This window comes from Rhynchophorus ferrugineus, unplaced genomic scaffold, assembly GCF_030347505.1.
Source record: "Rhynchophorus ferrugineus isolate W39M unplaced genomic scaffold, kcgeb_rfMv2 rfM6, whole genome shotgun sequence".
NCBI lineage: Eukaryota > Metazoa > Arthropoda > Insecta > Coleoptera > Curculionidae > Rhynchophorus > Rhynchophorus ferrugineus.
In genome coordinates, this window is record NW_027472585.1 from 8,508,749 (window position 1) to 8,531,516 (window position 22,768).

The 22,768-nt window shown below is 34.2% G+C and overlaps 1 protein-coding gene across 5 annotated transcripts in view; it reads right to left on the reverse strand.

Moving 5' to 3' along the window:
• Window positions 1–22,768, reverse strand: part of LOC143198622 (uncharacterized) — a 178,913-nt gene that overhangs the window by 24,010 nt on the left and 132,135 nt on the right. For all 5 annotated transcript variants that reach the window (XM_076407963.1, XM_076407960.1, XM_076407961.1 and 2 more), the window contains 2 exons: window positions 17,024–17,185; window positions 5,419–5,620 (listed from right to left, as the gene is read on the reverse strand). In XM_076407963.1, coding sequence (XP_076264078.1) covers window positions 5,419–5,620; window positions 17,024–17,185 — 364 coding nt within the window. The remainder of the gene's footprint in view (window positions 1–5,418; window positions 5,621–17,023; window positions 17,186–22,768) is intronic.

The following is a 22,768-nucleotide window of genomic DNA, read 5'->3' on the forward strand; positions in this document are numbered from 1 at the left end:
GAAAATCCGACAAGGAATAACCATCCCAGTTACGTCAGTAACCAGGCTGGGTAAAACCGGATGTCTTCTGGGATGGTCTCTAAGTTGGTCAATGGTCGAGGACGACGGTTCGGAGCCCACATTAAAGAGTAGGTCCAGTCCAGATAAACCCTTGTTAGTAAAATGGAGACGTTAAAATATATATAAAAAAGTTCTGTGTGGAAATGTTCAAATCATAGAGAACAAGACAAGTTATCTTCAGTATATGGTGTCAAAATGTACTTTTTAGGATATCAGGGTATTAGGTATATTTGGCCATGGACAAAGGAGTGTCCTCGAACTATAACATTGTCATCAAAATGTTTAAAAATTGGTTTTGTATATTTAAATTTCGCTGTTAAAACAAAGTTCTTCGGTTAATTACTACGTAGCCAATGAAGAACTGCACGATGACCTCTAAATCAAATGGATTTACAAATTATCCAATATTTTCTCTTAAAATATGAAGTAAATCAGAACATTGCAACGAGCTTTGTATAGTGTATAAGTGTCACTTTTAGCTTTAGCCCATCTAACTTAATTTTAATTTACATAGTGATTTATTTATCCTACACTCATCTGGCTTATTTATTAATACAAGCACAATAGAACAATAGTAATACATTAATTAAAGTAAATTTATACTTTTTTGTTTAAACTTGTGTTCTTCGGATCACAACACTACTGGTTATAATTTCAATTCAAGTAGTCTGTTATTTTTTCTTCTTCAATGATGTTTTGTTCTTATTTTTTATGTTAGCAACAGATTGAAAAGGATATTTTATTGAATATTTATTGAATTTTATAAAACTGATTGAATTGATGATAACTTGATCAATAGAAGAACTTGATTTTCTGGATCTTCCATGTATTTTTTGTTCAAATTCAGTTGTTTGTATTTTTTATTCGAATTGGTTGCCTCTTGATTTTGTTTTTGTGTAATTAAATTTGTTTCCAAAGCATTAAAAATGTTAACGGGGTAACATAATAAATCTACCATGTTTCTTCAGAGTCTTTGGTTTGTCGGGTCTTTGATTCATTTTGAATAACAAGATTAATAAACATTAAACATTTTCATGTTTTTTTTATTAAATATTAAAAAATTCTACATATACGACCGGCACTATTCAACGTTGTATATTCATCCATTGATAAACCCTTATGCGGTATAGAATCTTTAGTATTGAATCATTTTTGAATGGTTTAATTAGATTGATTGGATTACTAAATAATTTAGAAAGTAATTTATTGTTGTCATAGTGAGTACTGTTTTAAAATAAACGTTATTGTCTAGGTACTTTAATATATCCAAACTACGTAGGATTTGGCAAATATTGCAAGGTCATGAGACGCGAAAAAAACCCGATCACTAATAGGAAATAATTGAAAACAATTAGCTTACCTTCTTAGTACGGTTTCTACCGAATAAACCACGAAGTTTAAGCACGATTTTAACACGAAACCCAGTATTTCATGTCGGTTTTGCAACCGATAAACACTTTCTACGAAGTTGGGTATCGCTACACCATCCGAAATCCGTATCTTAGCCGCTGTTGGTATTCGCATCAAAACTGGTAAACGTCTGGTCTCGCCATTCCTTCATTCCGCTGACCGACGATGATTCCGCTCGACCTTTAGATACGACGAAACATTCGGATTCGGTAATGAGCTCGTCGTTTTGTTTACCGATTGATTAGGCCATCGTCGGAGGAGAAGAAGACGAAGGCGAGCGTAGAAAATGTTCCCGCGGATGGAAGGCGGTCGCTGCGGCCACGTTTTGTAATGCATTTGGTTGCATCGTCGACGCGTTTCCCACACGAAAACTGTGTTTTCTGCATTAGAGCGACGACCTTGATCGGACAACGATTGTTTGTTATAGACCACCAATAACAAGTGTAAAATATTTAATACAGTGGTAACGTACAAGGTGAATGTAAAAAATTTGATACAGTTTTCGACATATGTTGGTTGTTTGACTCGATTGTAATAGTTTTTTCAACAAATATTAGGTCTATAAATTAGTATTAAACAAGTCAATTGAAAAGCCCCCGGCCTGACACATAGATGGCGCTATTAGAAATAAATCCATATGTGTTTTAGTTAGCCATAACCCACAAAAGATATGTGTATAAATTTGACAGCTGTCGGATCATTAGTTTGTGAATTATAGCATTTTGAGTGAAGCAACTTTTGTTATTGTGAAAAAAATGGATAAAAAGGAATTTCACGTGTTGATAAAATATTGCTTTTTGAAGGGAAAAAATACAGTTGAAGTAAAATGTTGGCTTGATGCCGAGTTTCCGGACACTGCCCCAGGAAAATCAACCATCAAGAATCAGTATGTTAAGTTTAGACGTGGTGAAATGAGCACCGAAGACGGTGACGTCTTCAGTGGACGCCCAAAAGAGGTTGAAAAGAAGTTACCGACGAAAACATTAAACAATCCTCTAAAGATATCAAGTGATGATTCGGAGCAGTGTTTGAAGATGATCAAGCGTAATAAACCCGAGTTTTTCGATGTGACAATGGGTGAAATATGGCTCCATAATTTCACTCCGAAGACGATGAACCCGCTCCAAAGCGTGGGAAAACGCAACAGTCGGCTGGCAAGGTTATGAAGTCTGTATTTTGGGATGCGCATGGAATAATTTTCATTGACTACCCTGAAAAAGGAAAGACCATCAACAGCGATTATTACGTAGCATTATTAGACCGTTTGACGGACGAAATCGCCGAAAAACTGCCACATTTCAAGAAAAAGAAAGTGCTGCTTCACCAAGACGTGAAAGTCAGTGAAAACGATGGCAAAAATCCATGAATTGGGCTTCGAATTGCCATCCACCATATTCTTAAGATCTGGCCCCCAGCGACTATTTCCTGTTCTCAGATCTCAAAAGAATGCTCGCTGGGAAGAAATTCTCGTCAAATGAAGAGTTGATTGCTGAAAATGAGGCCTATTTTGAGACAAAGGACAAATCGTACTACAAAAAACGTATCGAAAAGTTGGAGGGTCGCTATAATCAGTGTATCACCCTTGAAGGGAATTATGTTGAATAAAAAAAAATTGCCAAAAAAATGTGTTTTACTATGGTAGGCCGGGGACTTTTCAATTGACGTGTTATACTGCACGTTGCTAGCTCTATCGTATACGCGGCAAGACTTTATATAAAGAAAAAATGTTCTGTTTCTGTGTTGATGCGACTAGTTGACCTACTCTTCGTCATCGTCAGTCGTAAAACACCACAAAAACCTTTGCCTGGCATGAAATAAAACAATTGGTTTTGCTTAAATAAGTAAGCTTTTCAATATCAATCATTATTTACCATGAGCCGTATGTGATATATGACTTATGGTTGTTACATTTAAATGATCCATCAGTGATTTTGATATGGAATGTTTTATAAATTTTCCTCGATTTGGAAAACCTACCTACATCAAACTTAGCATAAAATTGAAAAGATTTCTTATTTGTTTTTCATCAGTAGACGGTTTTTTGATTGATCCCCTGCTTATATTATTCCCCTCGAGCGGCCTTTTTACTACCCATTATATCTCCATATTTATTTTCCTGTTTGGGTTTTTGCCGAGGCCTTAAACGATTTTCTCTTTTTTATTTTCGCGATATTCCTCCAACAGGGGGGCCGCATAAATAATATTTCATGCCACGGGTTGATATTAAAAATGGCATTGGCGTCTAATGAGCAATGAAAAATGGAGTTATTGACTAAATTCGTGGCGGTATCATCGAGGGATATGAATTTGTTATTTGTCGATGTGATTGCCTTGATTTTTTTTAAATAAATTATATAATTTATACATTATACGTAATAAATACCCGCATTCTCAAGTAGTTTTGAGATTTTACAATAAATGATAATGAAAAACAAGGTTATGCTTCTTTCTGCATTTATGTTAACATTCAACAATCCTGATGCATAAAACGATGTCCACCAATTATTTGAGCCCAAGTCCAATGGAGCTAAATTGGGAAAATAATGTTAATAATGAAAATAATGTAACAGTAATTACAACATAAACAAAACATGGCAAAGCATTAGAATTAACAACACTTAACAAGCTACTAGACTTAACCTAAGCCTTCGACTAGATCAGGCACGACGGTTTGATCGCAAAATCATGCGGTTATGTTAAATCCAGAAATCAATCCAAAAAGGTTCGGGAATAGCAAACCTGCTATCTTCTCTGGTCTGTCCTTCTATAGACTTTCCATCTCCATCATCGGTCCGCTCTCCTCTACGGATCTAAAGTCCACTTCAAATTTGTTACACCCAACCAGGTGAAACGGCTTCAAGTTTTCCAGAATAAGCTCTTTAGGATAATCTTAAACGCTCCATGGTTTTTCAGAAATAATCACATTCACAGAAAAAAAAAGGGATTCAAGGGAAATCTGTAAGACATGCTGGGAGCTTAGCACCGCATCATCGCTATCCTCCTCTTTACCAGACTGAAACGAACTCATCTGTCGCTGCAGTCATAACTTTTGCCCTCATGCGACAGTATCCAGTCTTGTGTTAACTCAAGTTCGCGAATCAATAGAGTCGCCAAGTCTTATGAAATCCCCCTTATGAATGCCCGATCAGCGGGTGCCATATCCCCAAATTCAATGCAGTAACAGCGGTTAACTCTGAGGCGGTTTCGTTTTAGTGTATTGGTAAGCCCAGAAGCAGTCCCACATAACCTGGTCCAACTTGTCACTCTAGGGCAAGTCTCCGCGACCAGGTATGCGTCATGCATTTTGCCGCCCGGTTTTAGGCCAGAACAAAAAAAAGTGAAGAATTGGAGCTATTTTAAGTTTTGTGAAATGGTGGATCAATCAACACCTTAGTAGTGTCGAATAAATAAATACTGCGTATATGTCAGGTGTTCATATTATATTGTCCATACCCTGTATTTTGATTATCATTTCATGTTTCAGAAATGGACTGAATAACATTTTTATAAAGAATAATAGATTGTAACGCCAAGAAGATGACATTTTTTCATGCTAATAAACAATACCTCCAGAAATAACAATATACCCATTTTATATAATAAATCCTTAACATTTTTTAAGGAAAATCACAACTCACAATTTATTACGAATTAGTATCAAGAAACAAAGCAATAATAAAATTATTACAAGATTTTCTCAATATATTAAAATAATTAATGATTCTAAGTAATGGGTGACTTTTTATTATCACCATGAATAGTGTCTTTTTCTCAATCAATACGCAGCTGCTGGTGTCACAGGACTTTGACGGTTGGTGATCGACCGCAAATGTTCTGGTTATGATAATTGCTTATTTATTTTCAGTATTAAATATTTCAAAGCATTTATTAGTAATAAAATTATAACTAAATAATATTATATATTGATTTTGTAAGAAAAAAGCTTACCATAATCTATAAGCACGTGATTCGAATATTTGTTAAGTAAATTTGGCATGTCTGTGAAATACAGCTTCCATTCGGACTGTATCACTACGACAGAATTGACAGCTAATATGGAGACGGCCAGGTACAGCAGAGTTTCCTGCCTCTTCACTGTAGGTACGGTTATGCAGGCCACCACACTTCCAGCGATGCCGATTATAATATTCTGTAACAGAAAGACAATAACATTACAGTCACCTTTTCGTCAACAAAAGCACAACTATAGTAACATGATTAAACGAAGAACCCTATAGCATTCACGCAATTTGGACTCATTTATATTCATTGAAGGAATATAACATTTAGTGAGAGGGAAAAAATCGGAAATAAAAAAGGCCTATTTACATTTGCAAATAATTTATTCATTTTCAATTCTTTTGCTTTATTTAGTAAAATTTTGTGAATTCTAAGACTGGGTATGCTAATCGATATAATTGAGTCGTTTTTAATTAGCTTATTGAAGATTGATGCAGAGCTAACGATACCAGAATATTGTAAATACAATGGCAGACGTCCAAAGTATTGTGTTTTTAATAAAATAAGGAATAATGCATATCTCTAGTAATTTGTATACTATTAAAAAAATTTAATGGCATTTAATATTTATTTTTACAAAATATAAACTATTATTTGCTGACTAAAATTGTTTTAATTCCAATATTTAGAATTGCTACAGTATTTCTGTAATAAGATATGGAACTTAAAAGTTTAAATTAGACCAAGATAATAATAATGATGGCGATTGTTTATAATATTAGAAAATTAAAGGAAATATTCATTCCATGGTCCTGAGTTTGGTTAAATTATTGGATTGGCTAGTAATTGTCGAAAAAAAATGAGTTACATTTTGGAAATACTTCCTGGTATGTTATGTTCAGGTATAATCTAGGATTGCAATGTTATAATCGACTGGTATCTTTTGAAAAAAACATGAACATATTTTTTATTTGGCTTAATCTACAGTTAATATTTCGGCAAAGTATCTAGTTTTTATCTATGCACTGTTATAAGTTGATTTCAAAAAATATATAAGTGTGTAAATTTTTATATTATTAGCTGTATGTTTTATTTTCCCCAGAATTCAAATATATTTAGCTTTCTCTTTATTAAATAACATTTAAAGGCTGCGTAAACATTGATTTACACGAAAACAGCTCGATATTCTAGTTATATATAAAAATATTAGGTATTTGAATTAGTTAATGTCTATACATATTGGAACCGAGGGATATTGAAAGGCACTTTTTATCTGAAAAGTTAAGGGATTTCTGTATCGGGTTATCACTGATATTGTGAATAGATCTATTACTATATATATTCAAAGGTAGTCATGAGCTAAGCCGAAGCATCTGCAAATCAGTATCAGTTTGCAAAAGTCAATTTATTATTCATTATTAAATTAATGAAATTCAATTTATTTATATCTTAAAATATCTACAGTATTACCTATAATCTTCAAAATAATGATATGGTATCATAAAAGGAAATCACTACAGGCCATAACCCAAGCACTTGATTCATGCACTGCAGGAATTAAAAAACAGTTGAAAACAGTGCCTAGTTGGTTTGATGTTTTAGTGCAACCTCACAAATCCTTGGTTTTATAAATGGTCTACAAACCAATCTCAGTTTAAGTAAAATTGGAAGTGTCTTCCGACTAACCAGTACAGTTCTTTGATTTTCAGTCTAATCTGCTCTGGGTTTTGGCTTACATAATGTTTCCAATTTAACCTACCGTTGTGATGTAAGCCGAGGTATATAGGTAATTCTGTATGAAAAATTGGGCATCGTCAAGTGATATAATTAGGATTTTGTCACTTGGATGCAATGCAAAATTAACATGGACGGATTTGAAGCTAATAAGCTGTAGTTTCCAGGCTTTAGTCCATTTGTAGATCTTGTAAACAGCTACTTCTACTTTTTCTACAGTCTTAGACACTATATATCTTTAGCTATGATAAATATAGCCTCTGTCGTCGGCAAATGTTCCAAGTACTGTTTTTTTGTTGTTGGAATATCATATCAGCAGTATAGAGCAGATACAGGAGTGCTTCCCAGACATTACTCTGTGGAACTCAAGCCGAAATAGGTTTAAGTGTTGAGAATGCCCCTTTATGTGAGACTAAAAATTTTCTTTCGAAAAGATATGATTCCAGCAGTCGACAGTAATTCCTCGGTAACAATTTGCTCATATTTTAGATTAATTCCAAATACCAAACCCGGTCAAAATCTTGTGAGCCACCCAGGAATGTTGCAGTCCAGTATTTCTTTTCTTCGAATGCCTTTTCAACAACTGCTGTTTCTCGGCATTTGTGCCTTGTGCATTTGTTCGATTGTCGAGTGGTGAATTGGCAATATATGTCTTAATTATAGTTTATTCCATCACAAAGCAAATGCTAATGCCCCAATTATCTCGCTTAAACATAAACACAGAACAAGCTCAACTTAATTTAATTAATAAACTGAAAAAAAAATGTGCTAATATTATGCAAGTTCGCGTTTTACATAATATCCGCGGAACCCGAAGCGTACGAAGCCCATTAAGAAATTCACGTGAAAGAATCGATTTACGACTAGCTCGCGGACCAAAATACCATGCGAGCGGACCGACTATAACCTCCTTAATTAACATCTGATGAATAATTGCCGGTATCTGCGATAAATCGGATTCTTAGAGGCGTTCGAGCTGTTAGGAATCCGGTGAACTACAGCCCGAAGCCGAAGCACGTACGTACGTACGACCAGTGAAAGTATCCGTATGGGTTTTAAAATGCCACAGTCGGCCGGCCAGATGCCGAAACACGTAACACCCGGTACATCGTCATTACACGCGTTCTTGCGCAACGAAGGACTAGAGAACGAGCGTGAAAACGGAAAAATAACGCTGGTTAATTGAAGAGGGTTCCTCCTGATTAACGCATGACAAGCCGTTTCGGGGCCTACGGTATATACACCTGACTCGGTTTCGCTTGATTTTGTCGTTAGCGTTCAAGGTTAGGTTGGGCTCCATACTAAAGAAGCGCTGGACAAAAGTAGGTCAATTTAGTAAACTAGCATGTTAATGTCACATCGAATTATATACACATTTATTTTAAGATCAGATTAGGAGAAGTTATAGTTCAGTTATGATACATGTGTTTATTTGATAAATTTGAGAATCCATAGTTAAAATAATTCGTTTAAAATGTTTGGGATGTTTCAAAATAAATATTTTCATTTTAAGAAAGTTAAAGTAGAATTCCAATCGTTAAGACTAAATTCTAGATTCCCGTTTATTCATAAACATTATTATCTACATTACTATTTATCAGACTATGGGATGTTCTACCAAGCAGAGTGTTGGTTTTAGGATTCTATCGTAGGTCAATTGTGTTAGTATAAAATAATAAATTAATTCGTAGTATTTAGCAAAAAATATGTATATTCGCAATGGAAGAACATGAATTGAAACAGTTTTTTGGCATATAAGTGATATCCGGTGCAAAACTCTCATTTTCTCGTTGGTGCAGTACATCATAAATCGAGAATCACCTCCTTGGGCGTTAATTTGTAACAGTGATATTATTGAGCTTCTCGTAAGGGAAACTATCAAATATCCGAAATGAAAATAAGTCTTTAACCGAATCTGACCTATATGGTTCGAGTCAGTCTGGATAGCCTAACTATTTTTATTGCCGTTAGTGGTTTAATATTCTGCACAGTAGGTAATAAGTATCTCTTAAGATAATTATTATTATTTACATGACATGAAGAAAATCAGTTCAATAAGTCTGTTGCGTAAAATATTTTATTCTAAATCTTGTTCCAAAATTTATATTTGTCCATCAATCAGACTGGATGGTAGTAAACGTTTCACTATGCCTATTTCACTGTTATCAACATTTAGCCGATTGGCAGATACATTTAGGGTAGCTGATATCCTCTGGAAGTTCTTAATACTAACGCTTTGAATTATACTCGTCATTGGTTCTAGAGGGATCATACTTTATCATTTGATTATAAGCTTAGTATGGAGCATCGGCTATAGCACGTAACACTTTGTTTTGGGGCCGTGGAATGATGACGATATAGACTGCAGACTAACTGCACGTCAAGTTATTTAACATCCTCAGAACTATTAATATTCATTAGCGGGCATGTTCTTCTACGCAAGGTAAAAGTTACACGGGTAGATTATGTTTCATTGTCTTAAATACATCAATTGGAGTCTAAATGGGGCACATATTCTATAAAACGATTAAATAATATGGGAGAAACTAAAATAATGTTCTTTTTCTTTTCGTTTCTTCATTCTGTGTAAAACTAAATGGTAAATAAAGTCAAATCGTTGCCTATTGCTACTTTTTTTCTTGCAATTTTTGAAATTCCTAATATATGTAATTGAAACTATAGGATATTCCGAAATAATTGCATATCGGTCACCGTATTTGGAGCAGGTATAATATTATTCATATCCCTATTCCTGATTCCAAATTTCATACACATAACATCCTTGATTTGTAAGGTAGCTAATTTCCTCCCTTGTTTGTCAATACCAGTGTATTTGCATACTCTTGAAAAATAAACTTCCAATGATTTTGATAATTTTCGAATCATTTGACCCCATGTTTCAACGAACAATTTTAATTTTTCAACAATGAACGATGTTGATTATCGCTTGTGCCGTTCTTTATCTGGCATACGTAAACTCGCTGCAATAAAATTTTATTAGATAAATAATCTGATATATTTAATAGTGTATGGTATAAATTATGTACATTCCTACGAGGGCAGTTTGATAAGTCGCTGACTCTTTGAATTTTCAGCGAAATTGTATTATGTATTAATAGATAGCAATAACCTCTTGAATTTTAACGACAATGGAAAAAAGTGGTTTTCGTATGCTATCTATGTAAAATGATCATCACCGAAACCAAGGAAAAGCGTCAAAAATACCATAAGCACTTTGTATGATAAATCTAAATGGTTAAGAAGTGGTTTATTCAGTTCTGCTGTAGTCGTATCAGAACAAGTGATGCTGAGCGTTCTGGGTCGCCCAAAAGAGATTGTTATGCCAAAAACCGGAGATAAAATCCATGGAATGATATTAGACGATCCCACAATGAGTACGTGGGTGCGAAATTACGTCCCATCCAAGTGCTTTCAACGCTTCCTTGACCGGTTTTGCTTTATGAGACGACGTTATGCGCTGTAAAATCACTTTACCGTGTCTTCTGCCGTCCATTCTTGACCTATTCGATCAATGCATAGTTCAAATTCAACAGTTCGTAATATACTACGTTACCCTGATTCAGAAATGACTTCCGATTATATCTTTGAAGCCGTATTTCACAAATGTGGCATCCATCTTCCCACATTTTGGATTCTCCTCATTGCTCGTGATCGGTGGCCAATCGTTTCTTGGGTCACATTTAAGGCTTCTGTCATTTATTTTTGAGTTTGGATTGGATTCATCCAATAACTCTTGCAGTTTCGCAGCTTCAAAGTCTTTCGGTCTACCAGAAGGTGCCTTGCCTTCCAAATGAAAATCAACATTTCTGAATTTTCGAAACCAATAATTTTTTAAGATTAGACCATGCCCCCTGTAAGTTTCTACCACCAAGCGATGATTTGCAGTGGTTTTTTTCTTTTGGTCAAATAAGAAATGTAAAGCACGAAAATGCGCGTTTTCTGGTAGTTGGCATTTTCAAAGATATATAAATCCATGACAGAAGAAGAAAATTACATATGTGCCAAAACATAACATTGCATACTACAGCCTAGAGGCTGTGACTTGCCGGTACATCTGTACATATATTACATAAGCTTCCATAGAACATCATATGTGAACATTAATATACTAAATGGTGAGTGATATTTTCATTTTATATTTTGACGGAGCTTTGAATTAAACATCATTTATGATTCTAGGATACACATTACTAGACTAAAATCATAAATTAAGAAATATCCATACCACAGTTTTTATCGTATATCAAAGGTAATAAAATCATCAAACAAAACAAGACACACCGACGTTGCTTGCGGTAAAACATTTCCCTCCAAGATAACTCGTACTGATTACGAGACGATTCTTAACACAAACAACAGAGCAACTCAATTTTCAGCTCCAGACATCAAAGGTATTGTTTTATCTTGTCTATTTAATCTCGTACCGTCTCTCCGCAAAGGTCAAACGGCAATCAGGACACGATAATCTACGATTTAGGGGCTGCTGTTTATTAACGAAACAATATTTTCGCAGGACAATCGAGCGGGCGTCGAAACAAAAGCTCGCCGTTGTCATCGTCGTAATTTTGACAGCGGCTCCAATTAAAACCGGCTTTTGTTTCTCGTGGCCATCATCGCGGTGCACCGTAATGTTTAATGGCGTTTTCTTGTAGTCTTTTTTCCCCCGCCTGGCACTCCACCGAGCTATAAATAAAATTATGGCGAATGACTACAACGAACGCACTGTTCACATCATTATTCCTTCGTGTTGTATGCAAATGGAAACAGGAGTTTTTCTATACGACGACGGCAAAAATATACGCAACGATAAGAATAACAACGCCAGAAAGAGAAACAATCGGTAATGTTGAGCAAGCGAGGACGAGAACGAAAAATACGGGGGTTTTGGTTGGATGAGGATTGGACTTTGGACTCAAATGTTTTTATTTTGCAGGGTTGTAATATTAATCACACAAGTATACAGGGTTCTAAATCGGGGTTTGATGACAAATCAGCAGTCCGTTTTTTAAATTAGTTCAAGGCTTCCAAATATTTAAGAAATTCATTATTTTTACGTTTTACTCAAGTTTTTCTGTTTCTTGTGCCTCCAAATGTTTTCTAGGTTCTGTATAAAATTTTTATTTTCAAACGTTTAATTTAACTCCACGAAATGTGTCACTACCGCTAGTGGAACTTCGCTTATGAAAATACTTATAAGTAATAATCATTTGTTTAGTCATTAAAGTAATCATTATTTGTTATTTGTTACATTACTTGTTTACTACGTAGGTATTTCAAAATGGAATATTAGGCCACCCTTCGGAAGACGCTAATAAAGAGAGTGTAAAGAAAACAAAAGTTGATGGAGAAAGGTAAACGTTAGAATATATTTTTTAATAATTTGTAGGAACGTTCTTCGGGTCGGTCAGTCGGTCGAAATGTGTGGCTGCCGCTGCGATTATTTGTCAGAACACTCACTACTATTTTTGGAAGGAATTTGCACGAGAACTAAAAACACTAGTTGAAGAAATACTGTTTATTTCGTTATCAAAGGATACATGTGGTCGACGGGAGAATTGAAAGGATATTAGGTTAGGTAGAGGAAGTACGGTAGCGCTGTGGAAGTGGTACTATTACGAGGGAATGGAGAAAAGAAAAGAGAGCGAGACGTCGTCGTGATGGTCTTTTATAGCCTGGAACCGCATGGTACCAATCCACCGGCGTTGCTAACCTTTGTAGTTGTTGTTGGTTAATTCTTGGTGGCCTGAAGGGTCGTGGCGGTCGCAACAAATTCATTGCAGATTTATTGTTAATCATGCGAAAAATATTATAAGATTCCAACAAGTTTTCGGCAAAGGCTGTAATTAAAGACTGGATTGCAAAATATTTATTAAGTTTTGAAGATAACATGGTGGTCATTTGGTTTAACTGTGTTTTATGTAATTTACTTTTTTAAAAATAGGCCTAAAGATGCTTTGTAAATCGATGGCTGAATAATATGGCCACAGGGTGCCACCGTCTTACTTCCTATGGCTTGTAAGTATTCAATCAGACTGTTATGGGGTATGGCAAAGAATAACTACCGTATATATGCAGATCGAAAAAGACAAGAAATCTTTGGATATCGGGAAAGCACTACACTCTCTACAATAACACGGTTCGGTTTGGATGAACTCCTTCTCCATCAGACACACCGTGAAATTGTGAACTAGTGTTAGATTGGAAATTAACCGCTTACTTATTGGCATGACTAGTGGCTCAAAATTTGACAGTGAGTGAATAAAACTTTCTGAATGTACGATTACGATTCAATGCTGACAATACCAAGCCAGAGTGATGCGAGTGGAAACAAAAGTGAGTATATAATTAATATAGGATAACTGTTGAAAATCGTATTGTAAAGTGTTAAAGATTTATGGATGATATATATATAGCATAGCAGATATATTAGATATGAGAATAATTGTTCAGAATAATAAATTTACGAGGAGAGAATTCAAACTAACTGTTTAGCAGATATGGCAAGTACATTAGAGATAATAAAGTGATCTAATTTTATCAAGAAAAATATACATAGGTAGTAACAGAATAAAATAAGAACAAATACAGAATAGAATGATTTGACACGAAAACACAGTAACGAAGGTAAAAAGAACTAAACATAAAAAGAAAAATATGTTCCATAATGAAAATAAAATACATTGCTTGAATGTATAATTATTAAATTGGTTGATTAAGCCTTTACCACCTACAAACAATTGTGACTGTATAATTAACTGTAGTTTGGGTCCTTCGATAAAATATTCATTAGATGTACTATAATGTTAAATTATATGTGATAATATTATTGTTTCATTATTTTATTTATATTAGAATGTTGTAATATATCGTTATATATCGTATAAGTTAGAATAAACTAAAATGCGTAAAATGTCAACGTTAAATGCGAAAACATTGCAACGTTTTGACGTCATAAATTGAGATGACGTGAGTTCACTGCTATGTCTTATTATTTTGTCCGTTTCCTGTAACACATGGAATGAAAAGTCCCCGACGTAACAAAGAAAGCGCCTTTTTTGTTCAAAATTGGCTTTATTCATCGATCTTGTAATGTAATCTCTATCGAGAGCCACACAATCATTCCAACGCCGCTCTAACATTCCTCTACCACTTTTGTAGAAGTAGAACGATTTATCTTTTGCCTCATGCAACTTCACTTTTCGATTATTCAGAACGATTTTGTGGATTTTTTTGATGTTTTATGGTGTGACCAGCTCATTTGGTCCACTGCGCTGTGCAACATCGGTGTCTTTACAACCACATTTTAAGTCAGAAAAACAACGTTTTACTGTTGTTTCTGATTGAGCAGAGTCCTTGTAACACTTTTAAAGTCATTGCTTCGCCTGTAAACAGTAAAACACGAAACTGTTTTTGATCCATTGTTTTGAAAATAACAAAAGTAGTGTCACTCTTGGCAAAATAACTCCCAAATTTATGAGTAGAATATCATGAAATGTTTTCATGAATTTACTTGAACAGCTTTCTTTTGAAGGTGAGCGAACAAGCGGCGAATTCAATAAAACTATCTATGTATGAAGCCCGGGACTTTTCAGCTACTGTGTTACACAGGCTATGATCTATAAACCTAACGATATAAAAGATTGCCTTAATTCAACGGCAGGAACTCAACACGAAACATCTAACAGTTTATCTTTGAACTGGATCTTCTTGCATCGATGGATAAATAACGACCGCCCTAACTGTATAATTAATTCGTTACGGTTATGGGAATTCAAAATCCTATTGGCATATAGGAAACCGCCACATGCTAACCCGAAAGTTTCGGGTTTAATTAATTGATATATTCCCGCCGCAGAAATCGAAAATGAACACCGACATTATTCTATTAAACCCAGGAACTGTGGCAACGGTATTCGCATGTTCTGTTTATATTTCACCGAATGCCCTAAACAAAAGTTTGACCCGGTTTAGCGTAGTCAGGAGTGCGTTTTTTTCCTTCCCCAGGCCGCTCGATTCTAGAATATGGCGAACGGTGTCGTGATCGCCTGCTATAAAAGGTTAATTTCAGTTTCAATTTCGAAGTTCTCCGACTGCTAAAAGTTCAACATATCGATTCGGCATTCTAGCTACGGAGCTCTAAAATACTCAACCTATATTCGCAATAATGTTACGTTTATTTCAGTCAGTTCTCCTGGAATCGTCTCTATTACTTAGGAAAATGCAGATCTTCTAGTGGTTTTTCTGAGTTTCATACTCAGATAAATGTCTGTCGACAATTATGATGAACCTAATAATTGTAACAAAACGCCATGGTAAGTTGTAGATAAGGTTAGCAAAGACGACATAAATTAAAACATTCCTCTGAGTTAAAAGTAATTTAATATTTACAAAGTGTAAGATAGATTCTTTTCCTTTTTGCAAAAGGAATAATGTAAGAAGGCATTTTGTATATAATATATACTTGATAATTCTATGATGCGATAAATGTAAGAAACAAACTTAATGAATAATGAGCAACAGCCAATAAATTAAAATATTTTAAAATATACTGAAAATAAAGGGCTCTGAAATATGAGGCTATAAATTAATTTTAAAGGATTAACAATAGATGGTGCTAATGTACATCGGGTACTTTTGTAGCCAACTTCATGCTGAGGCCTCAATGACAGGCGTCACCTAATAGTATGTATCTCTTCATCGAAGTGTGACCAATTTTTTACTCAGTGCCCTGAAAAGTTCCGAATTTATACCAAATAAATCGCATTTGTGGGGAGTTTTTTTATTTGATAAAATATTGCTTTTTGAAGGGAAATAATACAGCTGAAGCAAAAACTTGGCTTGATGCCGAGTTTCCGGACACTGCCCCAGGAAAATCAACCATCAAGTATTGGTATGCTAAGTTTACACGTGGTGAAATGAGCACCGAAGACAGTGAACGCAGGGGACGCCCAAAAGAGGTTGTTCCCGAGGAAAATATTTAAAAAATCCACAAAATGATTTTGAATTACCATAAATTGAAATTGAATAAAATAGCAGACACTCTAAAGATATCAACCGAACGTGTACATCATATCATTGACGAATATTTAGGTATGAGAAAGCTCTGTCCAAAGTGCACCCAGCGAGCTCACTTTTGACAAAAACAACGAGTTGATGATTCAAGCGTAATAAATTCGAATTTTTGCGTCGATATGTGAAAATGGATGAAACATGGCTCCATCATTTCATTCCGAAGTCCAATCGACAGTCATTCGAGTGGACTGCACACGATGAATCCACTCCAAAGCGTGGGAAAACGTCGGCTGGCAAGGTTACGGCGTCTGTATTTTGGGATGCGCATGGAATAATTTTCATTGACTACCTTGAAAAAGGAAGGACCATCAACAGCGACAATTACATAGCTTTATTGGGCCGTTTGAAGGGCGAAGTCGCCGAAAACGGTCGCATTTGAAGAAAAAGAAAGTACGGCTTCACCAAAACAATGCACCGTGTCACAAGTCAGTGAAAATTATGGCAAAAACCCATGAATTGGGCTTCGAATTGCTTCCTCATCCACCATATTCTCCAGATTTGGTCGCCAGCAGTCGACTATTTCCTGTTCTAAGATCTCAAAAGAATGCTCGCTGGGAAGAAATTTTCGTCGAATGAAGAGGTTGTCGCCGAAACTGAGGTCTATTTTGAAGCAAAGGACAAATCGTACTACAAAAATGGTATTGAAAAGCTGGAGGGTCTATAATCAGTGCATCACTCTTGAAGGGAATTATGTTAAATAAAAATGTGTTTTACTATGGTAGGCCGAGGACTTTTCAATTGACCTGTTATATGATATTTTACTTACCCATGATCCAGCCACAAGTACGCCATAGAGGGTCAGTTCGTGAACTGATACAAGGAAAAATATGGACGCCATTAGCTGGAATGCTCCACAAACAATATAGACCGAACTCCATAGTATCTGCAGTGCTGTCCAAAGTTTCTTGCATCCATGGACCATTACGCTCTGAAACATCAACATAAAACCATGTTATTATTAATATTATATTACGAGTGTTATTCTACAAAAAAGTCACTCAGTGTTACACTATTAATTTGTTTGCAAGTTGAATGATTTAAAACGGGTAAAATTGTTTTCAAATGCGAAATGAAAGTAAATCGTTGTGAAATATCTATTGCGACATTTTAAAGTATGATGTAAGAGTAATTTACTCTAAAATATACCAATTAATAACAGTTTGGTATTAATAAATTTCCGGTTCTGCCATATGTGCCGTTCGAAAATAATCACACATATATTCACACATAATGATGGTAGATTACAGATGGAGATAGAATTAAAATTGTATTTATCAGTTTTCAAAGGTTGAACTGGCAAAAATAAAATAATATTGTTTGTAAATAAATTCGTTTTCTTTTCCAGAACTTACATATTTGTTTCTTGACTTTCTCCATCTACTCCAATTTAAGATAATAACATAAGTTATTATCATTTTGGACATAAACATAAAAACTAAACGTTTCCTATATACAATATTCATCAGTTATCATTATCAGACAGTTCTTAGATATAGTCACTATATCTGTCGGTTTTTATGTAACAGAACTGCAATTACCTTTTATGTACCTTGGCTGTTATTACATATATTCATGATTTATTAGATTTATTGGTAAAAACATGAAAAAGTCCATACCGCTGATAAAGAAAGATTATCTAAAAAACTTTTATGGTGGAGAATTTGTATAATTTCGACGAATATCTTGGAGAATTGTTAAATGTAAATTAGAATCTAGAGGTACCGAAATATTTTCTGTCATCAAATTTTATAGGTAGCAAAACAATTACCAATATTTGTGGTTTCAAAAATATCGCTACTTTTTAAAATCTAGTAAGCGATATTTTTGTGCCCGTATATATAAATATTTTTATTTTTTCTTAAAAATGTCCATATTTTCGTGTTTGTTAAAAAAATATCGATATTTCGATATATTGATAATTTTTTAAAATCCCAAAACAATAGTTCGATACTCACCTTCGAAAACCCTAGGTTTTCCATATCGATATTTTACTTTGCATCTATAAGTTCTAATACCTCGATATTTTTTTGAAAAAAATATCGACAAATTTCAGCCAAAAAAAAACACGACACATCAAGCAAAAAAATATCAAAGGCCGATTATAGCAAAAAAGGCAGATTGGCAGTTTCTCAGTGGAATATTGGTATGTAATGTAATGCCATGTAAAGAATGGTTTTCCATACCAAGGAAATTTGGTAAAGGTGCTTTGGTAGGACGAAGGTAAAGGTGATAGAAATAATTTTAGCACCACTGTAACAGGGCGAGACGAGAGAACAATTACTCTTGGTCGTCTCTTTAAGCCATGAGTTTATCTTAAGACTGATGGTGCGACGAGTGAGACGTTTAGATATAGGGGTTTGGTTTATGTTAGAATATATTTGATTCATATTATATTCCGTCAGTCGCGTTATGTGTCGTCGTTCAATAAGTCGCCACTTTTTTTTTAAGTAAAATAAACGTTTTTGTTGTTTTAAACAATTTTCATGCACATTTCATGACTTCTATACTAGTGATGTCCTATATGTTTTTTTAATAAATTGTCGATACTTGTAAATTGGAGTATCGAATTTTTAGTTGTCAAGTAAAATATCGATATTAAAAACCTAATATTTTGGTTTCTCCCCATATCGACGGATATATAGAAATATTGATATTTTTCTTCATAGCCGACACACCTATTCCATATATTAGAATACTAAGAGAAGAGTAATGTAGGTCAGAGATATTGATTGATACAATGACAAAATTCAGATTTAGTAAAAAAGAAAGCAACCAATCAACGACGAAGTGATTGAAGTGCGATTTAATTACATTTTTTTCGGGCGTTTTTCCTTATAAATCTTGTTAGGGCGATAAAATTTACGGTTTCCGCTGTCCCCCGGAAAGGCACGGAGTCAACGAAGTGATGGATCTCCAGTAGATAATCGAATGTCCCCCGACGGTGCCCTAATACGCCCGCCGATCTGAATGGGGCCAATTTCCAGTCTCGACGCGTCACACTCGGTCGCCTCCAGCGCCTGCAGGAGATACGCTACGGAGCTCCACGGCGGCGGTATGGTCGATGCTTTCGTGAAAGTCAAGTTCAGGGTCGAGGTCGAACGGCGACGAATTTCGATCGGTCTTGTCTGTGGCCGAATATGAAACTGGCCATTCGTTTGATTGGTCACACGTCGATTATACTGATATAATTAATTTGAAATACGTTTTACAAAGGATTCTTATTAACTGTCTTCGCCATATAACTGAGATTAATGAGAATACGATTTAGACAAAATTATTTCATGTTTCTTTCTTCGAGTCATTAAGGTTATCTAATTAACAGTGATGTTAAAATATGTGATAATATTATATTAAGTGATAGTAGTAAAAAAGTTTATATCGTCCTATTGTATTTAAATAATTTGATACAAAATAACAGTCAATCGTGCTGTCAGTGTTTGGGAGAACCAACCCATCGGCCTTATCTTAGTTTCTGGTGTAATAATGCTTATGTATTAACACTGCTGTTTTCCCATCAAATGCACCTCACTACCTTACACTACACAAGATCACATGGTTTGAGATTCTCTTGAGTCTAATGTTCTGTTCTGGTGTTATCCAAGAGTTGTATTACTTTGATATTGACATGACAAAGTGCCTCGTGTTTTCTTGATTTTCTAATTAAGAGTCGGTATCTGGTCTTGGTGTAAGTAATCAGTCTAGTAGTATCTGGATGATGTACCTTTAATACTTTTCAGACCTTTGTTCAGGAAAACTGCAACTTATATGTACTTATTGTGTACTGATAATTGTGATTTTCTTCAAATTAACCAATACATTTTTCTATATTTTAAACTCTTCTGTCCTTTTCTTTTTTACATGTTTTGAAATTGAAAACGATATATTGGATATTTGGTTTCAGAGGCGTTTTTCATAAAAGAAACCATATCAAACAGGTAACTGTAGTAGCGTGCAGAAAGGGTTTCTTTCATAAGAAAGGGAATCAACATTTTGAATGATTATTCTGTCCATTCTTCTGAAGAATAGTTTGGGGAATTTAAATGAAAACTGACCGAAGATATCAATTAAAATGAAAGCGAACAATTTTAAGAATAAAAAATTAACAGTACATTAACACCCAGGTTAGAATGCCTGCAGCCTATTGTTAGCGGCCAAAAATTGGTATAAAATGTTAAAAATCCAAATAAAGTGGCACACTATTATTATTATTATTATTATTATACTGTTTATTACAATGATCATAGACATATATATTACTGTAAACAGTAAAATATATTACTGTTTGTCCAATAATTTCAATAGGAACTGAATATTGGTTTAAGATATTCTTGCGTTTCTAGCTTCTATATTGATGACACTGTTATTGTTATACAATAATAATGCTAGGCTGATAGCTGTAACATAAATAATTAGTAATTTTTTGTATTACTAATTTAAATACAATAAGATAAATAATTTGAAATTATATTGTTTATTGTTTTGAAAAGTATTTGGAATTTAATGCTATGTAAATAAATCTACGTTTTTATTTAAACCAATTACTTATTTGTCAACATTTACTTTTTCTATTCATTGTTTCTTGCAATATCTTTGGTAGCATTTCGTTTTGGATAAAGTGCTGCTCCATCAAACCATGCGATATTCATATGAACAAGTGGTAACAAACAGTGTACGCTGAGTAAAGCTGCTAGCAGGAAAATATAGAGAAATGTATTTCAAGTGGTGTTTGAACTATTAATTGTAAATATGTTCATATTTCATTTTCATGTTTCACTTAATGGTATGATAAGACTTCTAAATATAAGGGTTTGGTGTATATTAGAATATAATTAAATCATCAGTATTGTTCTGTGCTCGCCGTTCAACAGTCCCCATCTCTTCTTTCCGTAAAATAAAATAGTTTTACCGTAATTTGAAATTAAAATGTAAATTACCTCAACGTAATATTATTACTGTTAAACAAAAGAAGATAATAAAAATATGAGAATTCCATTGGAGAAATATATTAATGGAAAAGTTTTTATTGTTGTTTTATGTTGAAAGTGCAATGAAATACCATCGATGTTCTAACACCAACTGAACAAAGATAAAATAAAAAAAAACTGCCTAATAGGTAATCCTGAGAATATTAATGGATGTCTAGCTGATTACAGTAAGAGGACTAATAATCTTCACCACATACTGAAGCTCACAGTCATGTTGATGATGTAGCATCAGCATGGCCGAACCATCACAAACGGTACATTCTCTCTCGCATTACGATCATACACTTTCCTTTCTAGCCATCAATCAATTAACTATAATTCAATTAAGTCTTTAATTAATGAAAGATATTACTGGTGCAATTAGAGGACTTTCCACCTGTGTAACTGTAATTGCTACGTAATACCTGTCGGATATGCCTCTTCGTAACTCTAATCGATTTAACTGTAGTTGGATAAAAATCGTCTTGGATTTTTCTAACGTGTACAGCGTACAAACTTCATGTAAAATAAATAAATAAAAGCAATATATCATAGTGATATATAATAGTAATAGTGTAATATATATCCGAAAACCTTTAGTATGGTTGAAAGAAATTTCGTTCAATTTTTCGATATAAAAAGATTCTATAATTAAAATGTTGTGGTTAATATTGAATAAAATTTATTAAAGTGTGAACCGTTTTTATTGTAATGCAATGTGATTAAATTAGTAATACTTGTTTTTAGAGCAAATATTTAAGGTATTATGTAATGTTGTACTGAATATTGTAACAAAAATTAAAATTGAATACAATCTTCAAATATTTATCACGGCGTTTGCCTATATTTAGATGTTTTTTTTTCAAAATAAAAATATATTTATTGAGAAAAATCTGTACAATATAATCAATATTTTTAGTGTTTGTTCTATCACACTGCAGAATTTCAGTCCATTTTTCCTGTCTCTGCACAATTTTCTTGATTTGGACGAGGTTCTTCCGTTCTTCTTTATATTATCTCCCTGAATATGTTCATTTCAGGTTTCCTTAGGTCACCCTCTGGCCGTTTTTCTGTACGTTCTTGCTTTGTAGATTATCTTTAGCTGTCTAGTGCCCTGCACACAATGTAAGCCTCCACACCAATTGAGTTATCTCCTTTCGGTGTACTGTTCCACTTATTCAATATTGAAGTCTTTTTTTATTTCTCTATTTCTAATCCTGTCCATCTTTGATATACCACTCACTCTTTTGAGGTATATCATTTCTGCTTCTTGCATCTTATCCCTCTTTGACAATTTTAATACAGTAAATTATACGCCGTTTCTGTTGTATGTAAATCGACTGTGACGTTGTGATGTAAATTAGGTAGTGCTCTAACGCAAAATGCAAAATTCTCAGGAGAATTACCAATGCCCTTTGGTTCGTCAGGAATAATCAAATTCATAGAGAAACAGACGTCCCCCAAATTCACGATTTTGTATCCGAGGTTTACTCGAGATATTTCTCCACTCCTCGTCTATTGGACAATATATGTATTACCGAGCTGAC